Source organism: Neomonachus schauinslandi, chromosome 12, assembly GCF_002201575.2.
Source record: "Neomonachus schauinslandi chromosome 12, ASM220157v2, whole genome shotgun sequence".
Lineage (NCBI taxonomy): Eukaryota > Metazoa > Chordata > Mammalia > Carnivora > Phocidae > Neomonachus > Neomonachus schauinslandi.
This window is the reverse complement of record NC_058414.1, coordinates 61,645,573-61,672,000: the sequence shown is the minus strand read 5'-3', so window position 1 is coordinate 61,672,000 and position 26,428 is coordinate 61,645,573. Positions and strand designations below refer to the sequence as shown.

Sequence of the window (26,428 nt, the reverse complement as noted above, 5' to 3'; positions counted from 1 at the left end):
ATATATATATATATATATATATATATATATATATATATATATATATATATTTACTACTGTTAATGGTTCTTACTGCCACTTAAAAAAGCCCAAAACAGTAGTGCTATGATAAGTTGCTAAAGACTCTGGAAACCAAAGGCAAGCTTATTTATACCACTTGGAATAACACTCTTGCAGTTCACAAAATAGAAACCCATAGGAGGTGGAAGGGTATGTTTCTGTTTGTCCACACAACAGACTGTCAGTAAGAGAGAGGAAGCAGCCCTTTCAACATTTTAGAAAGACCCAATAGCCACAGTTGGATTTCCACTATTACCATGACTCCCCTATAGAAAGGGCTTTGTAGGCAACCACAGATAGTCAAGAATTTGGTTCAGTTTGTTTGAGAGCCATCTAAGTTGAGGACTTGATCATCTCATACCTGGACTATTCAATGGCATCAGTCTTCTTGTCAGTATTTTCTCTATTCAGTCTACTGTTGAATTTTTCATCTCCCCTATTAGAATGTAAGTTCCTTGAGGATGGACACCTTGTGTGTCTTACTGCTGTACCTCCAGGGCATAGATCAGGATCTGGTACATAGTAAGTGTTCAATCAATAGGTGATGATGGAAACATAAAAAACCACATATTGAACTTTTTAATAGCCAAATGAAGATAAATATATATTGGGGTCAGCTTATAGGCCCCATGACCTATCAACACAGTATTCCACAAAGTAGATGGGAGTCAGGTTTTGTTAACATTGTTACCCAGGTTGGGCACAGAAATCTAAACTGAAGTAGGAACAGGGTAAAATGTGGGAAAGCCATAACCTAGGGCTGGATCCCACTCTTCGGTTTACCTAGGTTCTCTTTTTCCTTCCCCATATCCTCTCCTCTTTTGTGCACTGGCCAGGAGGGGTCTTTACCAGCAGGAAGAGGATTGTTGTTGCTGTTCTTATCTGCCAAGAATCTACAGCGTAGGAGAATATAGGGGATGATCCTGTATGTGTTACAACCTCCACCCATCCCCCTTCCATGTTTTGTTTCCTTTTTTTTTTTTTAAAGATTTTATTTATTAGAGAGAGAGAGAGAGAGAGAGAGAAAGAGAGCATGAGTGGGGAGGGGCAGAAGGAGAAGGAGAAGCAGACTCCCTGCTGAGCAGTGAGCCCAATGGGATCCCCTGGGATCATGACCTGAGCCCAAAGCAGAGGCTTAACCAGCTGAGCCACCCAGGCGCCTCCATGCTTTGTTTCTTTTCTCTTGCACATCTCACCACCTGAATGCTATGTATTTTATTTACTTATTATGTAAATGTATTTTGCGTAGGTATTTATTTTATTTACTTATTATGTACCTTATTTATTTATGTTTATTATCTGTCTCCTCCAGCTAAAGTATAAACTTCATGAGGACATAGTTTTTTCGTCTGTTTTGATCACTGGTGTATCCCCAGCACCTATAAGACTATCTGGTATATAGTGAATTATCAATACGTATTTGATATGTCCCAGGGACATATTTCCCTGGGAAAAAATTGGGAAAAACTCTTAATGTAGCCTTGTAACAACATCAAGATGCTAATAACACACTGACTATCAGAAATGTGAATTTTAAACACTGTCTACCCCTGTTGAGATTGCAAAACCCTGCAAGCCTTGGTGTTTACTATAATCATGACTCTTATCTCCCTTGAGCGAGGTCCTGAACACCAGTGCATAGAGGCCGACTGTGATTCGAGGCTTGCGGTGTTCCTCAGCCTCCCTCTGCAGCCCTGCCACCCTCTCATACCCACATTCACATTCCTCCAAGCCAGGAGGAAACAAATACTGCACACCTGAGCTTTTTAATGATCTCTGTCAAAGGGATGCTGTCCGATTATGTTTCTGGGAGGAGCCTCTTTTTTTTTGTTTTACCTGTTTACGTTTCAGTAGACCTTGGTTGTCCCCCAGTGCTGTCGTCATACCTCTTTCTTTATAGAGTGGGTGGAATTTGTAAGAGCCCCTCCCAATGGCTGTTTTGTCAGGGAATCTTCCAATCAGGAAAAATATGACAAGGGCAGCACTTTATTCCTCTGGTGATGTAGGGGAACCTCAGGGCTGCATAGGTTTGAGTCATGACTTGTACCTTGGGTCCTGACCAAGAGTTTTCATATTGCCAGCATGGTTTTTGTTTGTTTGTTTTTTAAATTGGGAGCAAGCCAACAGGTTTCAGTTACTCCTCGCCATTTATTGTCACAGTTGTAATTAAGCCTATCATGTATTTATTTTGCCCAACTATGAAGTGGTCAGTATAATAAATTTTATGCTTATATAATGCTATGAAGATGATTTTTTTTTTTGCATTATCTAAAACAATATTATGATATAAAGGGAGGTAAATGGCTATTTAGGTAACAGACTGGGACTACTGTTTTCATCTATTCGGTGAGCTTTCCCACTCCCTAATGTGGTAACAGACCCTGCCTCCCTCCACCCCCTACCCCTGCCTTAGGGATGAGTTCAAGGTCCATTAAGACTGGCCAGTCTTAGAACTTCACCCTAGTGGCAACAGTGGTAGGTCTCAGGTGTGGCAGGGACACCAAGCAGGAGCCGTAGAGTCCTTCATTGAGTTTGCTCTCTTGGCCATTGGGGAGAGCTGCTTTCCCTTCTTCTGGGTTTTCCTGGTGCCTGCCACTGGTTCTACTTCCTACTTCGTGGAGAAGACCTTTCTGTGATAGGAGACAGGAGAACCAACACTCAGAGAAAAGCAGAGGGGAGAACATGGAGTGGAAATCCTGGGTCTGCTCCCAGAAGCCCCAGTTCCTGCACTTGTTTCTCTGATTCTGGGCTCGCCCAGCTACAGGACCAGTCAGCCTGTTTCTGCTTAGGTTGCTTTGATTTTGGTTTGTCTCCAAGAGTCTTCACTAATACCCCTCTGAAGCACAGAGAACTTAAGTGACTCTTCCAAAGATGTGGGGGAAGGCCATAGGCAAAGAAGCCTGCATCTTTGCCTTCGTATTTCTTATTTAATTAAGCCCTCTTAGGCTGTATTTTCTCTGTACTCATCTGAAATTTTTAATAGCGCCATCAGTGTTCAGGCAACATTCGTTTACTCAATTAACATTTACTGAGTGTCTATTATATGCCAGGCACTTTGATAAGCTCTGGGTGTGCAAAAGTAGACAAGATACCTGCCCCTCAGCCCTTGCCAAGCTAGCAGGAGGGACTGAAAGGAAAAGCCAGAAGTGCTGACTAGAGTTACAGAGGGACGCACAGGGAGTTCCTCCACCTGGGATGGCCGGAGAAGGTGTTGCAGACTAGCAGTGAGCTGCAGATTTATTCTAGCAGAGTCCATTAAGAGTCACAAGGAAGAAAGTTGCATGGATTCTTTTCATTCATATCAGCCTTCTGCAAAGATGCAAAGAAGTCTTTGCAAAGATTCGAGGAAACAAGGAATCCTCTAGTCAGCCCAGAGTAAACCAGCCCAGAATTCTGAGCTCATTTTATGGAAAATTGGAAAAGCTGCTTCTACTTACTAGGGATATAGTCTGAGTCCTGGCGCCCTTCTCTATGCTTATCTCTCACTGATAATTCCCCAAAGGGGAGGGTGTGGTTGGGTCGTTTGCTGTCATCTAACGTTGAGTTATTGGACAGAAATCTCTCAGGTCACCTCAAAAGCAATTGTTCCTCAAATTGGTCCCTGGTCCCGCAGGGACCGCACAGGGTTACCTTTCCCTATGAATCAATTCCCAAGAACCTTAGTTACTTTCCTGGAAAGGTAGCTATGTGATATCCTCTTGCAGCTTAATGAGTACAATATTGAGGGATAAATAAAAGCTAATGAATGGAGGTAACAGAGTTGTGCAGAGGTACAGAGGTATGGGAGACATTAGCATGTCGAGGAGGAGTGAGAGATAATGTTGGAAAGGAAGGCATGGGCCAGGTAGTGATACATGGAATTTTTAAAAATTTGCTTTTTGTTTTACTCAAAACTATACATGCTTATAATTTAAGGAGGCAAGTATTTGAACACATTTTACTACATTACACATACACAAAAGTGTGTTCCACTCTCCACTGATCTTGCAGAGCATCTTTTTTATTTTGATACATGTAATTTTAAGGAGTTTACATTTTATCCCTTGCCTTAAAAAGAATTGTTCAAATACTTTAAACTGGAAAGGAAAAATTGAGACTTGAATTTTAGGATGGGCTATTCTGGAAGAAATGTGGAGGGCAGACTGGTGATGGAATTTGAGGTCTGGAGACCGGTTGGAGAGGATTCTTGAATTTAGGGTAGTGCCACCTCGTTTTGGAGCAGAGAGAGAGAGAGAGAGAGAGAGCGAGAAGGAGAAGTTGTTGTCCAAGTTTGTTTTGGCTTGGATGTCTTAGTGAGTCTGTTGCCATTTGCCTTGTTAGGGGCCATGGAGAGAAGAGCAGGCTTGGATAAAGCAGGATGATAAACTTGGGTTTAGACATGTTGAAATGCAGTAGCCTCTGGAAGATCCACGTAGCTGTTGGTGATAGCAGTCTGGAACTGTGGAGAAAACTTTGGCCTGGAGCAGGGGGTCTGGAGAGTCATGGTTCTGAGGTAAAGCCTTGCGAACAGATGACCTAGGGAAGAGGGGCTTCCCGTGACTCTCACTAATAACGCAATGCCAAAGGAATAATCTAAAAAAATGATTTATTTCCTCCAGATTACATATTTTAGTGTATTATTCCACTGTCTCATTTAATTAGCAATGTCAAGTGGCTCAGCATCTTTTTGTTGGACTCCTATTATATACCAGATACTAGGAGCTTTGGAAGAGATATAGAAATATCAGGAGTAAAGCCCTGCTCTCAGGAAATTGAGAGTCTAGTTCAGGAGACAAGATAATTCTTTATACATGTGAAAAATTAAAAAACAACAATAAAAGTATGCACAATAATTAATTGCTAAATGATATTTATTGATATTGACAGTGTCCTAGGGTTCAGAGAAGGAAGACATTCATGTGTGAGGAATTGTTTCTGTCTTTCTTTTCCTGATAAAGATCAAGTAAGTCTCACCTGAATACTTTCTTAATGTGTATTAAAGGAAAGGAAGAGGTGAATAGAAAAAGGATAAATAGGTTCTTACACTTAGAATGAAATTTTCTGTACTTGAATACTAATGCAGTATATTAGTACATGATTGTTTGCTTAACATAATTTAGTTGTGCTGACTTATTAGCTAATTACAACTCAGTATTTATCAGTTAAGTGTTTATTATTTTGACCAAGCTTTACAGCCTCTGTTGGCTGGGAAGCAGCCCTAAGCACAGAGATTTCTGCATTTCTAGCTCAATTTTCTATCTTTAATTTTCTTTGGCTCACAGAAGACGGCTTGGTTCCAGCTTTTCCATATGGGGGAAGTGCTCACCTGACCTAACTCATGGCTTTTCAATAAAAGACTAAGAAAAATAATTGTTGAACATGAGGCCCATAAAGGAGTCTGTAACGGCTTTGAGAATGGCCATCATAGTTTCGCATCGGTAGTAAAAAATGAATTCTACAACAAATGAAGTACTCAATTTCTGGAAAAAGTGTACTGAGTCCATGTAAAGCTTTGGTATTCTTCAGACTTACTGGAGTGTACTCTTCTGACAGCTCTTCTTAAACAAAATAAACGAGGTTTCATGAGTGTAAGAAAAAGCTAGATGTTTCTAGGTTGTGAAATAATGAAAAGCTTAAGAGAATAATTCAATCAAGAAGACATAATTTATGATTATAAAGTAATGAATTTTATTTATGTATTTGAATGAATACACATATATCTATATGCAGGAAAGTCATCCTTCACTCATTCACTAAGCAAACATTTCCCTGGCACTTACCATGCACCAGGCGCTAGGGAGTGGGAAGCAAGATAAAGGCTCCCTCCCTTAGGGAACACTCAGTCTACTGGTAGAAGCAGATATTAAAGAACTACAGGGCGCTGTGGAAACATATGGGGGGCCCAAACCAGGTCTAAGAATCAGGGAAGGCTTCTCTGAAGAAGGGAGATTTAAGCTGAGCTATGAAGAACAAGTAGGTATTAGTTAAGTAAAGAGGTGAAGGAGAGCGTTCTAAGGTATTCAAAGCCCAGGAAAACTGCATGTGTAAAGAGCCAAAAGAACATGGAACTTGTGAAAAGAACAGGAGGGCCAAGTGGCTGTAGCCAAGGCTCTATGGAGACAGGAGGCTCAAGACACAGCTAGAGAGGGATCAGATCTTGCTCCTTATTTTATTTTATTTTATTTTTTATTTTTTCTTCAGCCAAGGCAGCAGAAGAGATGATTTATTATACACATGTTACATTGAGCCACGAATGAAAATAGAATTCGTCCCAAAAGTCATAGGCCCAGGGCAAAGGACCAAAAGGAACTGTTTTGGCATGAGCAAGGTGGGTCTCTCAAAGGTGGTCATTGTGATCAGATAGTGATGTATGTTCTAGATCCATTGAATCAAACTCTAGAAAGTAGGCATGCAGTCTAACAATTGGTACTAGTATCCCTGGCCTCCATCTTTCCTTATCTCTGCTCCTGTGGCTTCCGTGGGTACATAAGCTAGCGGTTTGCTTGGACCTCTGCCTCATTTTCCTTTTGATTCTTCAGCCTGCGCATTCGCTTCTTCCTCTACTTGGCTCTCATGGTGTGGAAATTTCTAAGAAGAGGTGCTAAGGCCAAGAAGCTTCTTTTAGACCAGGGGTTTTTTAGCAATGGGAAGCCATTGTAGGTCTGTAGGGATGGATTTGAGAGATTTTCAGGAGGTAGACGCAACAGGACTTGGACGTGGGAAATGAAGAAGAGTGTGGAATCTAGGGTAACTCCCAGGTTTTTTTGCTTCATTCCCAGATGCTATTTATGTAGATCAGGACCACTGAGGGGGAGCAAGATTGCAGGTTTTGTTGTGCACAGGAGCAGAATGAATGGAGATTAGAGATAATGAGTTCAGTTTTTGAAATATTGAATATGAGGGACCTATAAGATTTCCTTGAGGAGATGTGGGAAAGGCATGAACAGTTGGATAAATGAGTCTGGAGATGAAAGGAAAGTTCTGGATTGGAGGTATAATGGATAGCCCAACAAAGTAAGAAGAAAAAAATTGGATATTTGTGTATACACATAGACATACACATGTAGAGAGAACACAGTTTAGTGTGACACCCTAAATAGTCTGAAGGAAGGTGCCAGAAGACTGTAAATTTTTTTTTTTAAAGATTTTATTTATTTGACAGAGAGAGACACAGTGAGAGAGGGAACACAAGCAGGGAGAGTGGGAGAGGGAGAAGCAGGCTTCCCGTGGAGCAGGGAGCCTGATGTAGGGCTCGATCCCAGGACCCCCGGACCATGGCCTGAGTCAAAGGCAGACGCCTAACGACTGAGCCACCCAGGCGCCCCATATTGTAAATTTTTTTTAGAAGCATGTAAATTTATATATATTTTCTCACTGGCATTTTTTTGTCCAACATATGGGAAAGGCCAGCTAGCCATCAGTGTACATAGCTTTGCTTGGAATCCTTATATTGACTACTTGGTGCTATGCTCAACATAACATAGATTTGGAGCAGAGACAGAAACCTGGAGGGTAGGCAGGATCATTCCTAGTATTCTAAGGGAAGAAAGAGACCATGACCCAAGAAGCCAAATGGAATGAGGCCCCCCATTACAGACCTTCTGGGAAGACAGGGCATGAGCCAGGCAGTGAGACCCAAAGTATGGAGCTCAGCCCACCACTGAAGGGCCTGTTGAAGGTTGGCTGGGTGGGGGCTCTCTGGACTTTGCAGGAGGCTGTCCTTTGTCTAGGCTTGCCCAGTGGTGCCTTGTGGGGACACTGCTGCCTCAGAGGAGCCCTGTAATGGACATACCAGGTCTCTGTCTCTTGGGGCAGTGCATAGGTCCTGCTGTGGCTCTCACCCTCCATACTACATGTGCCTTGTTCATGGCCCTCTCCCTGTTCTTTTTTTTTTTTGAAGATTTTATTTATTTATTTGACAGAGAGAGACACAGCGAGAGAGGGAACACAAGCAGGGGGAGTGGGAGAGGGAGAAGCAGGCTCCCCGCCAAGCAGGGGGAGTGGGAGAGGGAGAAGCAGGCTCCCCGCCAAGCAGGGAGCCTGATGCGGGGCTTGATCCCAGGACCCTGGGATCATGACCTGAGCCAAAGGCAGACGCTTAAGGACTGAGCCACCCAGGCACCCCCTCTCCCTGTTTGTTAAGGCCTTCCCCAAACGGCCCTCCCTCCCTTCACTTTCATTCTCTTCCAGAGGTCTGTTGCAAGGACCCAATATTCAAGATTCTACTGAAACATAGCTTTCCTTTCCCTTAAGACCACCAGAAGAGTGAAAACTTAAACAATAAACATAAGAATGCGTTGAATATTTTGGCTGAAGGTCACTATTGGACATCCAAAGAACATTAAGTTCTGTTTATCCAGATTCCAAACAACCAAAATGCTGAAATAACCAAGACTTTTCCTGTACTCTAGAGACACTCTGAGTAAATCCAGTAGTGAAAGATTAGTTTTTGAAAGCTACTTCCATGTGTGTTTTCGGAATAGTTCAAATTCAGACTGATATCCGATCCCTTTTCCCTCTACCTTTCTGACTCTTGTCTAAGGATGACTCTGACAAGTCTTATAATACCCTTAAATTACCTCCCCCAAAGTATTTTATATTTAGTATACTATTCCAGGTGGTTGCTATTTGGAAATCCAGTCTGCTAACTATGAGGAACCATAGAATAAAATCCTATGTTGCTTATTTGTGAAACAAAGGATTAATTATCATAAACTGGAACTCCATAAATATTGTTTAGAATTGTCATTCTTTCTATAAAACTATGGACTGAAATTAGTCATCATTAAAAAAAAAATGAAGGAATTGTTCAAAGTACCCATTTCTGGGATTCTTTGGATAGTTTCAGTAAAGGTAACTATCCTTAAGGAGAATTTGGTTTGCATGTTCAACTGATTTACATCGGCAGTAGAGCTCAAAATGGTCCCTGTGAGTGCATCTGCCGGTTAATTCTTTTATTTTTCTGTATTTTTTTTTTTCTGTATTTTGGATATTGGCCTCATTTTTGCCACATTTAAATTGTTGAAATTTACAGAGTCTGTGTCCAGAGAAGAGCCTTATGTGGATGATGTTACTGGGAGAGAAGTTTTTAGAGGAAATAGGGCAGACCTCTCCTCCCCAGGAGCTGGTGTATTGACTTAAATTCCCCTGCTTTCCACCAGAAGGAGGTTTTGATAAGAGCTGGGAGGAAGGGTCTAAGAGAGCAGAGAGGGAAGGAATACTACTAGAGTAGATGGGAAAGGCTTAGAAAAATTAGACCAGTCACTGAAGTTAAACTTGGCAGAAGATACAGTTTTTGTTCTGGCTAAATACACATGGGGAAGAACAAAGTAGAGAGTTGGAGCCACTCTCTGGATAATTCAATTTAAAAAAATTCTACCCCTCCCCTAATTACAGGGATATATCTATGAAGAGTAAGGTTTTGTCTTAATCCTTTGGATTTATCCCCACTTGGGCAGTGTTGCACAGATGTTAAGAAATATTTTTGTTTTCAGCCTTTCTCATTGATGTTTATCTAAATGGGAGCCAGGCTCCCAGGAAAGAGGTCACAAAAATCTCTTCCAGTCCCACCCACACCCACACAGTTTTGTACTTGTACTTATAACACAGCAAGTGGTTGTAAATACGTGAATAGAGGGATAAATAATTTATGCAAAAAAGTACTACCTGGACTTCTACAAGCATGACATTTACTTCCTGTTTTCTTTCTCGAAAAACCTTTTTCCATATTTTGTTGCTGGTGCCAGTGATTAGCTCACTGCCTCGCTTTAAGCAAGACGGAAATAATGCTTGGTCTGCTCAAAAAGCCTTGCTTTCCAGAGGAAGATTTCAGCTTTCTTTGGGGAGGGGTCCCACTTGGGGGCCTGTTGGACAGTAATTTGAGTGCTGGAATTTCTAACCCAGGCCCAGGAGAGAAGCAGGCATGCACAAGAGATTTGGATTTCTGTGTCTGGCCAGCTGTCTGCAGGCAGACAAGGGGGCTGGGGAGGGAGAACAAAGAAGAAACAGGGCTTCCGGAACGTGGGAGCATGGGGCACGGTGTGAACTGGTGCTGTTCCAGGTGGGGCTTCCTGTAGCGTTGTTTAGTTTGTATTAAACCTTCTCAAAGATTTCTCCTCTTTCCAGTGTCTAGCCAGCACTAGGTAGAAACATATTTGGTTCCACGAGTGAGTTAAAAATTGGTTGTCTTATTTACGGCTCTGTTTCAGATTAGCATTCTCTCATTCTTCAGGTTCACCACCCTTACCCCCAAACCTCACTTCTCCATTTGCATTTGATCTCATGACTTTGGGTTAAACATATTGCAATTTTGTACTTCGGGAGTTGCTGACCCTGAGTATGATTTTCCTTTTCTAAGAAGGCTAACTGGAAGGGTGCGAGTCAGTGGGACAATTTTCCCCAATAAAAAAAAAAACAACAAACTAGCAGAAAAATTTTCTAGAAGATTTAAACAAAAACAACCCTTTCCTAATTATTGGGTTATTCCAGGTGAAAGTGAGTTTATGTCATTTCACTATTTTTTATTTTTTTGTATTGCTTTGGATCTTTGGCCAAGCAGGAAAATAGAATTGTTGCCCACATGGATTTTCATTCTGTAGCTCATCAGTTAAGAAATATCTGAGCGAGTAAGGGAAGAGAATCTCTTACTTTCTCTAATATCTTGTCCCCCCCCGCCCCAATACTGTGCCAGAAGGTGCCAGGATACTGCAATTTATATACGTTTTCTTATTGGCATTTACTTATTCAAAATGAAAAGCACCATCAAGCAGTCATTATATACTTAGCTTTGCAAACCTAGGTCTTAATGTATGCAACATGGAAATTAAATCACTGGTAGGAATAAGAAGATATATACAAGGACCTTCCATTCTCAGCAACATGTAGAGTAGTTCCTACAAATGATTTAAGGCATGTTCAGTAGAAGTTTCCAGATATCCAGTTCTGTTCAGTCTGTACCCCATATGCCAATGAAAAACAAAACCAGAGGATCAGATTATCATTCAGATCCTTGCTCATTTCATGGGTATTTGTGACATTTTATCTTAGTCCACTTTCCCACAAGGGAGCTGCGTTGTGACCTGAACTCCTGAGAACACGTAGTTAGCTCCACTCAGTTAACTCTGAGTCTTGCTTGTTTTTCTGACTCTGTCCCCCAGTCCCTACTCCCTTGAGGGAACCGAGGGCCAAGAACCAAGATTTCCAAATCTGTCTGTGCCTTGGAGCAGTAGTGACCTTGGTAGGGTAGGATGGAGACGGGATCTGATGGGATCTGGACCAGAATGAGTCATCATTGCCTGGAAGTGCAGAAGAACACTGAAGGCAGAGCTCGAGTTCTCACTGTGCATGTACAGTTGTTGCATATTCAACTTCCCATACCAGAAAACCTTCTTGTGCCCAACTGGCAGGTATCTTGCTGTCAACTTTGAAACTGAGCACAAGTTGTTTTTTTTTTTTTTTTAAGCCAGCTTGTTTGAATATTAAGCCTATTTATAAATCTCATTATTGTAGCACCCATATGGCTCTTACTCAAAGATACTCATTTTAGAAAAGTGAAAGACTGCCAGCCAGCCTCTTCATAATTTAACATCAGTGCTTAATCAACTCTCACTCATCCAGGCTATCAGGAATGATTCCCAATGATTCCCAAGTCATCTGTTTGACTTTGGAGTATGTGAAACTTACATTGGGAACGTACGTTGGGAACTCCTAGCCATCAAAAAGCAAATAAAGCCATTCAGAAGCATCCTTGCTCCCACCTCGTTGTTGTTTTGCACTGTTCCCTTGCTGTCTGTGCTCTGCTCCCAGGCAGGTCCTGGTTTATAGTGGACAGAATCACCCCTTTTACGCTTGCTTTGTTTCATCCTTTCTCTCCCTGGCTGGAGCCAGGAGAGGTAGAATGAAGCTCAGGGTCTAGGTGCCTCTGCTAGATGACACAGCTATGGAGAGCTTTGGGGAACCCTTTTAAATATGGGGGGGTCAGTGCTCTTTGATCTTTGGTGATGCTCCCATCTCAGTATTCACTTCTTCAAATGTGATCAGCTGGATGTAAATGGACTGAAGCCTTTGGGGGAGATTTTCCAGCTCCTCACTTCCCATACACACAGACACACACAGACACATACACAAACACACACCATTTGATAGTTCTGGGGGCAATCCATAGTTCCATAGAAACATTCCAGACTTAAACAGACCCTGATTTTCGGTGAAGACCAGGAATGTTTTAATTTGCCTAAGAGGTAAGTGGATATGAGTCAGTCAGTGCTGACTGACTATATAGTAGTACATTATGTCTCTGCATTGAGTTACAACTTCTGGAAGGTGCTTAGGGATTCTGTGTAAGCAGCTCACTGGGCTTCAGTTTTTAGGGAATTGTTGATAAAAAGAGTCTTTATCAAAAGATAACCTTAGATATTTCTTAGGATTTTTATGTCTCCAGTTCATAAATACCCAGTTTTACTTTTTTTTCCTCCTGCCTTCTCAGCAATGGCCCTACTTCAACATTAGAGGGAAGTGTATAATTCTGCTAGGTTAACTGGGACCACAGAGAGAGTGGGTGGCAGGGTGTATAACATGCAGGCCTTGGGGGGGGGAAAGCTGGACACGGTTTCAGCTCCTCCTCCTCTTAGCAGGACTCAGAATAGTACCTGCTTTCTCTGTGGTTCAAGTGTTCCAAGATAAGGAGAATTGCAAATATTTAATTTTTTTTTTTTACCTTTAGAAAGCAATCTGCAGCTTTTTTTCTTTACTTCTTTAATTAAGGAAAGGCATTTTTTTTTCCAAACAAAATTTGGAAACCTATTGAATTAAAATACCATTATTATTTATGCAGTACTGTTATTAATACAGTAGCTGACTCTCAAACCCTTCCTGGGTACCCAGCACTGTGCTAAAGGCTTTTCGTTGTTCTTACACTTGATTCTCACATCACCTTGTGAAGAGGGTGTTATTGTTACCCAGCTTTTACAGATAAGGAGACTGGTGGTTGGGAACATGATGTCAGTCGCTTAAGGTCACATAGCTTATTGGACACAGTAAGTTGGAGGAGGCTTTGAGCTCAGGCACAGGATCTTAAGCATTTTGCTGTAATGCCCCTCCAAAGAGTGAGAAGGGCCGAACCTGTTCTGGGAAGCAGTTTGCAAAGCGCTGCTTTAGACCTTCGTGGATGCGGTTTCCTTAGCCTGGCCTTGTGGAGATGACCTGCCTTCTGCCTGAGCGTGAAGCCCTGCTCTCTCCATCTCCCACATGGCCAGCTTTGCCAGATCCGAGAGCATAATAGTTCCTGGTCATTCTCTACTTTTTACATCAGCTCAGCCCAGCTATGTGAATATTGAGTTTTGTGATGTGCTGTTACGGGTTTCAAAAAATTGTAAATATGAAGTAAGTTTGAGAAACCAACACAGAACATTTTAAAAACATTCCTTTTGTCGTTCAGGTTATGAATCAGGAATAAATTATTTCGAAGTTCTTAAAAACAAAAGGCCAGAAATAAACTGCGTTCTTTTCCAGTTCATTTCCTGCGTTTGGAAGGAAAGGACCCAGTTTGTTTTATTGCTGTTGGTTTTGTTTGTTTTTGTCTAGTGTCTAAGATCCCTCTTGGCATCCTTTGACTTCTTTGCCTAGTTTTCTTTGAAGGCTTCAGAGTTTGCTTTTTTTCTCAACCAGTTGCAGGTTCTGTATCCTTCGGCACGTTACTTGACCTCTCTGAGCCTCACTTCCAGCAAGTGTAAGGTCAGGTAGATCTCTCGGGGTCCGTAGGTGTCAAAGTGACTTATAATATGTGTAACAGGCATGGAACAGAGGAGATGCTCCACAACTGGGAGGCCTCCAGCCTCCTCTCATTGCCATTTCTCCGGTGTGTAGAAAACTATGGCTGTGGTAGGCGTCCTCACTGTTCATTGCAAATCATTGCTAAACATAAGGGAAATGAGTAGAAAGCAAGCATTTTTTGATCAGCTTCTTGATAAATTCACTCATTCATTCCCCAGTAATATATTGATCAGCTGCCATTTGCCAATCACTGTGTTAGGAAAGAGAGAAACACCAGCAGGTAATGGACAAGCCATTGTTGCCATCAGTGTAACGGATTGGAACTATCTGGAGTGACAAGTGCAGTGACGTGGGTGAGCTCTGGCCCCCATGGGGCACACGAAAGGGCCACTATCCAGTTTGGGAGACCGTAGAAGGTTTTCAGGAGGGAGTGATATCTCAGCTTAGAGCTGAAGGATAAGTAGGGCTCATTCAGTCCTCACTGATCTTGCCCAGTCCAAATGATCTGTGAGTTGGATCTTGAGTAGGGTAATTTCCGTAGAAGTATATTAGAAATATATTTTCTCTTGTACTTTAAGTGCTGACCTTTCAGCTCCGGTATAAGATGACATTGTTTGGATTGGGTGTGTCTTGGTCCTGAAGCTATCTGTGTCTAAATGGGACAGGATGGGAAGAGAGAACTTTAGGACTATGAAGCCAAGGATGCATCTAGGAAGGCGGGGAGTGAGTGTCAAGAAGGTGGATTGTACTGAAAATCAGAGTTTTGGTCTCTCTTTCTTTGGGTCTACCAGATGCACAGCCAGTATTTTGATAGGTGTGAGTGGCTGCTGCAAATGATTCATTTGTTTTGCCGACAGACATAGTGTGTGCCACCCATGTACCATTTAATGTGCAAGCCCTTGGAGTAGATACACAGATCCATATGACAGGACCACTGGCCTCAAGAAGCTCAAAATAAGGGGTAAAGGGATCTAAAATTTTCAGAATGCCTACATGACGTGCATGTACCTGGCAAATTCAAAACACTGTGTCCTCTGATATCATTCCTTCTATTTTACAGATGTGGGTACTAAAGCTTGATTTAGCATAGAGCATGCCTGAGGTCTCACAGCTGGGCGTGGTGGGAGGCAGTTGGGTTTTGAACCAGGTCTGTCACATCCCAGAGCCCTATTGTCTTTCCATATAATCGGCGATGAGACAAGGTAATGCAAGAGGTGACCCTTTCTCCCAGGTATCATTTTTTTTTTAAGTATAAATTATATTACTTTTCTTAACTTTGTCCTCAGCACTTTTTAGCCTTATTGCCTGCTATATCTCCTTCCATATCTGGCTGGGCTGGGCTGGTTTGAGGCCACTAGACATGCCCTCCTTACCTGCTTGCCCCATACTTATGTATTTCTCCTCCTGAAATCCCAGCCATCAGTCAGGACTACCTCTTTCACAAAACTTTCTGAGCCACCCCCCTTATATTTGTTGTTATCATAAAATAACACTTTTTAGGTACATATTTTAACTTCCATTTTTAGCACCTACTAACAAGCATTTCACATATATCGGTAATCCTCATAATAACATTGTTAAAATTCACTCTCTGAAAGAATCTGAATTCTAAAAATGGAAGCTCTTCTTATTTTTGTCCATCTTTGATTATCTCAGTGCTCCCAGCAGTGGTTTTGTATGGTTCTTGGCAAATGCGGGGGAAGTCTGTGGAAGCCAACGACAAAGGTTGTCTTCTTCTGACCTTTGAAGATATGCTCTGCTGATAGAATTAGTTGGGCTTCTGGTTCGAAGCCAGGGGCATCCATCTGGCATGCCTGCCCCCTTCTTTTTGGTCTTTGTACACTCCCAATGTGTTATTTTTTGATCTTGCCTTAAGAGACTCCTTAGCCCAGTTTAGTAGACAGCAGCCCTAACAAGGGCCAAGGGCACATAGGAGGCCCATAACTCACTGTGCTCTGTGCCTGTAGATGAAACCTCTGCCCCTGGCTACTGCCTGAAGAGTGATCTGTTCCTGCTGATGGGGTCCAGGCACAGCTTTTAGAGGGGGCACGAGGCACTGTCTTAGGCACTAGGTTACCGTGGGGAACCATACTAAGAATCTGCCTTTGTGGAACTGACATTCGTGTGGGTTACTCATTTATTTCTTACCATAAGGTTTTGAGAGAGGTTCTCTGATTATTCCCACTTTATGGATGAAGAAACCGAGGCTCAGAGGGGTTGAATAACTGGTCTCATACTATAGAGCTAAGTCCCAGAGCCAAGCCTGGAACACAGATAGTTTGTTCTAAAGCCCAAGCCTTAACTCACTCTGTTAGTTGAACTTCCTCTCTTTATATATGGTATAATCCAAACATATAAATATCTTTATATATTCATATAGTCTTATATGTATATATCTATATATGTGATTACATGTATGTGTAAAATAATAGTAAAAATAGTAAATATAAAAGCAGTGATCCATTAATCCACCCCCCCTGGGGTCATGGTTATCATTTTGGTGTTTCCTTTCAGATAAATATTTGGTACATTAGGCAAGATCACCCTGTAGGCTTTATGTTGCATGCTGCTTTCTTCACTTAACACCCACCACCACCATGCATATGTTCATTTGAACAGAGATGTAACAGATCATAGTGACTCTGAATTTGAAAATCTGTGCCCTTTTTAAAAAACGTGTGACATATAGCTCTATGAGCAAATTAGTGGCTTGGCTTCCTGGGTGCAGTGACTGTAATGGGAACGCAGGTGTGGAACTAAGGACAACTGGGAAGCATTGCACTTCCTGGAGATGCTACCAGAAGGATGCCTTTTCCTCTCCTAGCACTTTCTTTCCTTGAATCCCCTCCAGTAAAGAGGCTGTTCAGACTTTTTGGAGAGACTTCCGAGTCTGCAAAAAATGACACACACATAAAAACCATTAAGATACTAGGATAATAAACTGGATGGCCACTTTCCCCTTGAATGCCACTATGACTGAGTGAGATAGCCAGGGCAGATGTTATCTCCATTTGATAGATTCAGAAGCCCTTTGCCCAGTAGATTTGCCCAAGGCTAAATAGCAGAAGTGGACTAGAACTCCAGCCACTTCTGCTCCTGGGGAATTTTCTTCTAGGAGACTAGCCCACAGCTGAGCCATTAGCAAGTTTCTACTGCTGCTCTCACCACTTTTTCTTCTAGACTTTCTCATTGTCCCTTTCCTCCCTTCTTCCTTCTCTGAAGAGCTTATGTCTGACCTTAGGGCTTAGCTACATGATTACTCATTTTCACTGTAGAAGGCACATCCTTAAAGGGACTTCAGTGCTATATGGTGGAGGCAATAGTAGTAACAGTGACAATACAAATAGCTAATAGTTATTGGCCATTTAATATATGCCAGACAAAAGAAATGCTTTACAGGACCCTGCCCAGTTATTCCTCACCAACCCCATGAACCTAATAAATGGAGGGGCTGGGATTTGCACCTGGGTCTTGTGGTCTTCAAAGCCTGACCTCAACCCAGATACTATAGTGCCCTCAAAGGGGAAGAATGAACATAGGAGGGCAGAGCCATTGAGCTCTTGGGATGCTATTTGTAAGTGTTAAGACTGGTTATATGCATCTGACCACAGTACAATACAATAATCCAAAACTTTTAGCTGGGCTTTGAAACCCATAAGCCTCACAGAAAGAACCTACCACAAAGTTCTCCCCTGCATGCCTGTCCCTGCTGAAGTTATGTTTTCTAACTCACTGCCTGCCACAAATTTTTTTCTGATGTGCGTTTATGCTTCTTTTCCTACAGGAGGAAATATAAGAAAACATCCCAGAGGTAAGAGTGTCTTTCTGAGAAAGGGGAGCTGGTTGGTTGAGTCATTTGTGGCACAACTCTTCGCAAGCCTGGCTCATGGTGGACGTTCAGTGGAATGAACAGTCTCTTGATTCCTTCTCAGTGAGGTGCCTGCTTCATCTTTGGATCACTACTGCTACTGTAATTAAAAATTGCTTGCAGACGTTTAGTGTGGCACCGCGAGTGTATACTTTCCCGTGAGAGTGGATCTGGTGGATGGAAAGGCCTGTTACCTATAGATCTGCCTAGTGATTTTACTAAAACCTCGACCCGAGAGAGTCTGGGCTGGAGGGTGCTGAAGGTTTATGGATGGGAGCACAAAAGCATCTTTAAATACACTTTTAGTGTTTGAATTCTCTTTTGCCTGCAATTCCTATTTGCCTGATTCTCTGACAAAATGCTGTTGAGCTCAAAGCATAGGTATAAATTCCTTTAAGGGCACTAATGGTCCTTTTTTTTTTTTTTTATTTAGCCATGAAAAAGGTAATTTAAAGTAGAATATCATCTTTTATCATCCTCCATTACTTCATTTTATTGAGAAGAGTTTGGAAAGCACATTCCAAAGAAAAAGAGTTGCTCAGATCTTTTGTTTGCCAAGCATTAGAAGTCCACAGTTCAGTCTAAAAGGCTAGTGTCTGCTTTTCATTGATTGTATTTGATTTTGGTATTATGACATTAAACAGATTATATTCAGATAAAAAAAATCACAAATGCAATTAAAATCTGCCAGTTGGTTTCAGCAATGGTACTTTCAGTCAGATGACCACTTTAATCTTACCTTTTCTAATGAGCATCATCTTATGGCAGAGAGTCCAGTCCTGTCCTGTGGTTTCCAAATAAAGTCAATAATCCACAGTAGTGGTGTTACAGTTTGATATGCAGTGTAGAGTTGCATGCATCATTGAGAGAAGATGAATAAAGCCTTAGGGCTTCCTAGAGCTTGCTATACTTTTCTAAATATAGTGAGTTTATACAGATGGCTAAATAATTCTGTCTTGTGCAGGTTCATTGGGTTCATGTAGTAATTACATGTGAACCACTGAACAGGATGTAAATTAATCACTCAGATTAGAGGACATAATAGTCTTCAGTAGTAAAAGGTAATTTATCATTTTTACATGTAGTTAACTTGGGGTATGAAATATTTCAAAGTTGCTTCAATTTTATTTAAAAGGAGATAAATAGGTTAGAGAGAGTTTTACAAGAGAGTGGCTCAAACCTGTCAAGTTTCAAAATACTATGTCGATTATTTTTGAAAGCATATTTTTGCATATCTTACATGAATGCTGTCGCATTTTTTATTATGTCGATGTAATAAAAAAAATAAACTGTCTTGTACCAGCTTCACTGAAGTCATGTAAAGTGCAAATAAATAGAGGGTTGGTTTGAGCCCTTCTATTTTTAATCACATACATATTTTCATATAAAATAGATCCATGTCTACTAATCTCCCATTGATTACAAACCATCCCTAAACTTCCGGCTTGAAACAACCATTTTATTCTGCTCACAGCGTTATGGTTCAGGAATTCAGGACGAACTTGGCTGAGTGGTTTGAACCTGATGCAGCTGGAGTGGGCTGTGGCTACTGGAGCTGGAGGATCCACTTTCAAGATTGCCTCTTCACTCACATGTGGGGAGACTTGGTGCTCTTTGTTTCTTTCTCTCTTTGCACATGGCTTTCATCCTCCAGCATGGAGCTTGGGCTTCTCACTGCATGGTGGTCTCAGAGTAGTTGCACTCTTTGTTGTCTTCCTAGGCCATGTGTTCCAACACACAAGAAGTGGAAAATGCTGGTCTCTTCATTACAGCCTGGGCGCAGAAACTGGGGCAGTGTCACTTCTGCTGTATTTTATTGGTGAAGGTATTACAGAACCCACTCAGATTCAAGAGAAGGGAACATAGATTATAGCTCTTGATGGAAGGGTGTTAAAGAAGTTGAGACCTTCTTCATTTACCAAACCTATAGCCTTTTTCAGAATGATCTTGCTTGAGAACTTTTCCAGGGATCTATAAATTTAGATTAAGTGGATACCTCATTTGACGAATGGTAGACACTTTTAAATATGTCTTGAGATCTCTGTCAGTTGCTGGTCTGTTTGAATATATGCTTGCCTATTTGGTGATTAATTTGGACTGGGGGGAGCTGTGATTCCTTTTTCATGTTAGGGGTAAACATACTAGTGTGGACTCAATGGGTTATTTGAATGCTAAGTGTAGTTATTCAGCTTCAGTTAATAATTAGATAAAGCTGGTGGCTTCATGTAGGAAAACTAAATGTTATATTAAAAAGCTTTAGATCTCATAGGTTTGCTTTGGGCATTAGGAGAAAGAAAGCCCAGGATACAAAAATAATCTACCTTTGTTTAAACTTCTCGTGCTAGGCTTCATTTCATTTCACTTATGTATTTATTCACCTTTCAAAGCCATGTTAAAGAAAAAAAAGTCCTCTGGCTTTCAAAGTCATCCTCATCCTACTACAGCTCAACTGAGGTAGGTATCTTTCTTTAAATATTTTATCAAGTACTAGGCAGATCTCAGTAGCCCAAGAGTGTGTTATGATAGTGTTTCTTCTGAATCTCACTGTTTATATTAAGGGAAATGTACTCATTTCTTCCAAGGCCAGAATTTCAACCAAAAGAATGATGTTAAAAACTCTTTACTGGGTTAGCAAGGGCACCAGTAAGTAGAAGATAAGCTTCTCCTGGCACAGAAGCCCTTATTGGATTAGGCTTTAAATCAGCACAATTAAAGGGAGCCATCCTTTTGCCTTGTGACTGAGTCTTGTCTACGAAGGCCAGTCATTCCAAGAGATTTGTTGAAGTGGTGACATGGTAATTTGACAGAGAGGATTACCCAGGAGAACTGCTTCCCCCTAAAATTCTCATCAGGTTTTTTTTTAATATAGCTGTAGCTTCAAGTTATCAGGTCTGGCTCTGAGAAGTTTATATCTTTGAGAAAGAATACCAGATCATGTACAAAATAATCACAAATACCTAGAAATACTCTAATACTTCTGGGCTGCCACTAAAGAAAGGAATTGATATCAGAGATGGTGTTACAAGCTGAATCTATGTTAGAAGTGTTTCCAACACACCCACACACATATGCACACTCACACCTCTATTTTAGTGTGCCTGGAAATGCTGTGATTGGTCAGCATAATCAGAGGCAGAGGTACAAATAATGACTTATCCACAAACGTCAGGGACCTCTGCATACATGTGTCCAGTTTTGATGTCTGGACTGTGCAAATACTCAGGTCAGAATGGTCAGGAGTTGGGGTTTTAAGCCACATCAGATAGTGAAAACTTCATTAGAATAAAGGTTTTTGATTGATCAGTTATTAATTCTAGCTTGGTTGGTTGGTTGCTTATTTGCTTGATTGTCAAATCTTAACTCTTTAGATAGTGTAAGAAGTTCTGGTTCTCACTTTATCTGATTTACTCATTTTATGAATCTAGACATTTCTGTGACCAAATAACTTTTTGATAATCAAATTAGATTGATAATCACATCGGTATAAGTTTTGACTCCCCCAAAACTGAACTACTAATAACTTATACTATTGACTGCAAGCTTTACCAATAACAGTCAATTAACACATACTTTGTATGTTATATATATTATATGCTGTATTCTTACAATAAACTGAGAGAAAAGTAAATGTTATTAAGAAAGTCATAAAGAAGGGAAAATACATTTATAGTACTGTACTGTATTTAACTAAAAAAAAAGATCTGTGTGTAAGTGGATGTGTGCAGTTCAAACTTGTGTTGTTCAAGGGTCAACTGTACAAGAAATTGCCTGTGAATTGTGAAGAGGTACATGGTTTTGTAGTTAAGACACATGTGAAGAACAAAATGATTAGAATGTGGTAAGTGCTATAATAGATCTAAGTATTGAAGGTCGTTGGGAACAGTTGGGTTATTTGGGAAGATAATTACATTATTGTATACTGTTCTCTCACTAGATCACAAAGAGAGCCTATAGTGTTGCTTCTTATTCACGGTGCTTGGAAGTATGGGCATATTAAAGTTTAGGAGAGCTGAGAACTGTTACTTTCGGTTTTCTCCATGTTTTCAGTTATCTTAAAACTGTGTGTTTTGCTGATTCTTTAGGTTTTCTCTCAAAAGGGCAAATGTCTCAAAAATATTCTGGACATTAGGAGGATAAAAACGTGTGGAGATAATCAGTCAAGTGGATATCACACATGTACATAATAGAGAGGCCCCATCTGTTGCCAGGCAAAACAAGGAGTTATTTTTTCCTCCAAGTGTCTAATGCCTTCTTTCACTTGGATTTTTATGTGGCTTAGTAATCACATTTGATGAGCCCAATAATTGATTAAATCCAGCGAACGATTCCCTTAGTCAGGTCTGCCTATGCTGTCACGAATCAGCATGCTTAATGAGTCATCAGCAGAACCATCACCTTTGCTGTTAATAATAGATTTTCATGTGGGGTGGGGGGCAGGGAGCCCTGGGAAGGGCTCTGGGAAGGCTGCTTTCTAAGCAATTGTATCCTTGTATGAGCAAGTGCATCTTCTGAGCTGTGCCCCTTTCTCATTCTGGGACATAGTAAGACTCATTGGTGAATTCTGAAGCTCTTTCAACATCACAGACATACAGTCAGTGGACTGTTGTCTCTTTTCAGTGAAAAATGACAATCAAATAACTTTTGGGGAAAGTTGAAGGGGATATAGGATAAATCAAGGCACATAGTTTCGCATACTTATGAGTGACCAGTTTTGCATACTGCTACTTACTTAGTAGTATTGATATTTAGAGCCTAAGTATTAGTGGTGAAATCAGAGACAAGGGAACCTTCTAAGAGATAAAGTCATTTGAAAAATATTTTCCTGTATTTGTGATGACTATTAAATTCTCAAAGTAGTAAGGACATGTGCATCTGCTGTAAGAATATGTCCAACTTACATTCCAAGATTGCCAGCTGAATCAAAGTGATTTTACAGTGAATGGTGGCAGGTCAAGGTACACCAGACAGAGCATCAAAGTGGTTTGGTTAGAGCACAGATCACAGATGGACACTGAGACTTATCCACAAAGGATAATACCCAATGCAGTTACCATGGAAAATGGCCTACAGGTACTGTAATTTCAGGTGAAACACAACTGTGGGAGAAAGGGGGGTCATAGAGTGTCTACATAGATAGTTTGGTCAGAGGTCAGAGTATCAGGCAACTACCAGTCACTCATTTAGTGACTCTTACTCACTCAGTCACCCTCCTAATATATCAGCAGGAGGTTGGGGAGCACAGGTGCAAGGATCTGGAACTGGAGAGGTGGCGTAGCAGGAGGTGGGGGGAGAGAGGGCGCTGAGATACAGTAAGTAGTTCAGGCACTGAGTCTGAGTGGTGTATCTAGATACTAGGAGCGGTAATGACCTTGTCATTGAGCTGCCATTTTCTGAGTCAAGAGGATCATCTAGGCACAATTCAGTCTTCATTTCTCTTCCATCTTCTTGTCTGATAATTACTACCATTCTCCCACTCGCCCAGGAGTAACACTTCTGAGTCGCTTCATTCGAGCTTCGGGTTATGTTTGTTCAACTTTAACTTTTGGTTCTCTCCCTTCCTCCATGATAAACGGGTCTCTGACGGGTTGTGGGTTTTTCCTTCTCACTATTTTCATTCTCATGATCTTGCTCCAGTCTCATTACCCATCTCTTAAAGAGTATTGAATGACTTTTCCTAACCACTCTCTTTCCTCTGGTTTCTTCATCTCATTCTGCACACCCATGTCTGATTACTCTTCCCACAGTGTCTCTCATGTGCCATATCAACAACGACACACCTCCATTAGCTTCCTTTTGGCTAATAAATGCTGTCTTCTTGTTTAGGATTTTAAGGATGTCGACAACTGCCTCCACCTCGCTTTCCTGCTTTGTCTCTGTTACTCCCTTCTGTTCGGCCCAAGTTCCAGGCAAGCTGAGCTCCTCACTGACTGCCATATTTGCCTTGTGTTTTCTATCATTCTTTCTTCATTCATAACCTTTCTAGTATTTTAAATGTTCTCATTTTTTAGCTGTTGAAAGCCCATATTTTCTTGGAGACCCAATTCAAATGTCATTTCTTCCCATGGAGCTTCTTAGATCTTTCCACCTAAAAGAGATCTTGCTCTCCCAGTTACTGCTGCTCTAATTCCATGTGCAAGAAATAGCTGGGAGCATGTCATTCTTCTTGGCACCAGTGTGATTTTGTTGAGTAGGGAATATGCTCCCCAAAAGCATGGTGCTTTGGACATGATTGGTATTTGTTAAGTGTGGGTTGAATTTATGAGTGAATCAGGTTGGGATCCTCCATATATTTTTTATCCTGGGTCAGAACTAAAGTCAGAATTACCAAGTGGAATTGTGGGTAAATAACCTCAGATTGATAAATGACTCATACTTATAAATGGCTTTGTAGATCACTACATACTCCCACATCCAGACTCTTGTTTGGTCCTCACACTGGCCGGGGTGGAGTGCTATGAGGTCAGCAAGCCAGATGGCATGCATGGTCAAGAACGAGAAAGTGTGTAATTGCTTGGATCATTGACTCTACTTTTCCCTTCTATATGAGTGGAAATTTAGCTTTGGGTGGAAACTCTGAGAATATTTTTGCTCTATTACCAATGCTTCAATCTTTATCTTTCCTCCATTTAAACCATTAATTCTAGAGATGTTTAGTGCAATGGCAAATATATTTGTTTGCAGTGCATTATTCTAAATATTTGATAACTGTGGTGTGTGTCATTTGGCTGTTCTGTGGTATTTTGCCAAAATGGTTTTGAGAATCATTTTCTTAGATCGTCTAATAAGACTTAAGTGTGACTTTAAGACTTCAGTAGCACTCATGCTGGACATATCACAAAGCCTCAAAAGTTAAGCCCAGACTTTAAATTGCCTGGGTAGGCAAGTCTCTAATCCCTCTTAATCCCAGTGGCCTTCAATACTAAAGAGGCAGAATTGACTTGATTGATTCAGTCATTGGTGAAGGCTTCCAAATTGGGGCCAAGTCCAACACCTAGCAGCAGCAGCCTAAGAGGCAGCTTTTGGAGTCTCTGAAGACACTGGATCCAACAGTGTAGATCAGAGTTTCTTAAGCTTGACCCTATTGATATTTCCATTGTGAGGATATCCTGTGCATCATAGAATGTTTAGTAATATCCCTGGCCTCTACTCACTAAATGCCAGTGACAATCCTCCATCCTCAACTTATGATGACCAAAATGTCTCCTGGGGGGCAAAATCACCTCTGGTTGAGAACCACTGGTGTAGATAAAAAAATTAAGAATCAGATTTCGATTCTTTCACTAGTTTAGCTTTGCCAAATTACTCCTGTGTGGTCTCAGTGTCCTCATCTGTGAAGAGATTGAGGTTGAATGTGAGGATTTCTCTGGTTCCTTTTGGCTCAAAAATGACTATTCTGTGACTCTAATTACTGAGGTCCCTCCAGAAGCAAAGCCTAGACCACCAAACAACCTTTGCCATGATGGCAAGCACTCTACGACTTATAATGAATCATGGAAGAAGAGCAGCATTGTGGATGAGCATGGAGGTCACTGAGCAGGTAACATAGACTGGCCCCGTAGTGATGGTTCCTGGCCACCAACCAGATCACCCTTGGTTTAGATATTTCTAATTTCACCTAAATAATGTGAACTAATCATGAGAAAGACATTAAAAGGACAATTGCCAAAACACAGACTTTGGCAAAAACATAGATATGTCTAAAGGGTACCCTATTGGTTAAATTTATTGTGTATCTACTGTGTACCAGGTGCTTCACATGCATTATCTTATTTAATTTTCACAATGATCCTGTTTTACAGATGAGGAACTCGGAGAAAATAGGTAACCTGACTGAGGTCACAAAGTAGAGAAGTGATTGGGCTAGGGTTTAAAGGCAGGACTTTGAGATGCCAGAAGCTTCTTGAGATCTTTCTATTCAAGTAGTTTCATAATTTTTTACAGCTCTGGAACTCTCTCACGCCCACCCCCAACCTCCCGAAGGAAAATAGCTTAAAGCTGAATAAAATCAAAGGGTCAGAAAGAAATGTCTTTTGCAGTTCATTTCCCGACTCCACCCATTGTTCTTTTTTTCATCGGGATATTTTACGTTTGAAAATTTTCATATTTGGCTTCAACGGGTGAAGCTCATTGAAGCTCTCAGGGAAGTTGAAGCTCTCAGGAAAGTTAAATGAAATCTTTAAAAAGCTCTCAGGAAAGTTTAATGAAATCTGAAAAACAACAACAACAACCACCCAACAAGCTATATTTAAATAATGTGATTGAAGGGGGGACATTCACCTCTACCACCAGGTTCTTTTTTTCAAAATCATCTATTTTAGTACAACAACTTAAAGTACTTTGAAGCAATATAATCAGCCACACATGAATATGTAACTTTTTATGCATAAAAAGTAAATAACAAAAAGAGAATCAGATAAAAGAAAACTTATTCTGTATTTTTCTATCCTCTGATTTAATAAGATAATGCCTTTTCAAAGTTCATGAGGTCACTGCCTGAATTTTTCCCTTTGTCTCTCCATGAGTGGACTCATGCTAGGTTGTTTATTCCCATAATTTTGGGATGTCAAGGAGAGGGGACCTGAAGGAAACATTGTAAGCAAGCTGGAGGGAGTAGATAAAGCTGAGAACATTTTTTTGGAAGAAGCATGTCTGTAGTCTTCGTTTATCCATGAAATCCAAGTCCTGGCATGAAACTTTTGTAATGTTTGGGTAGGTGCCCCTACTTACCTGAACCTATCTCTTCTTGGCCAA

General features: G+C 41.0%; 1 protein-coding gene across 1 annotated transcript in view; it reads left to right on the top strand.

The window, feature by feature from the left end:
- Nucleotides 1–26,428, top strand: part of PDE1C (phosphodiesterase 1C) — a 299,837-nt gene that overhangs the window by 2,147 nt on the left and 271,262 nt on the right. Inside the window, exon 2 of the mRNA XM_021689572.2 lies at nucleotides 17,594–17,620. Within this exon, the coding sequence (XP_021545247.1) occupies nucleotides 17,594–17,620 (27 nt within the window). The remainder of the gene's footprint in view (nucleotides 1–17,593; nucleotides 17,621–26,428) is intronic.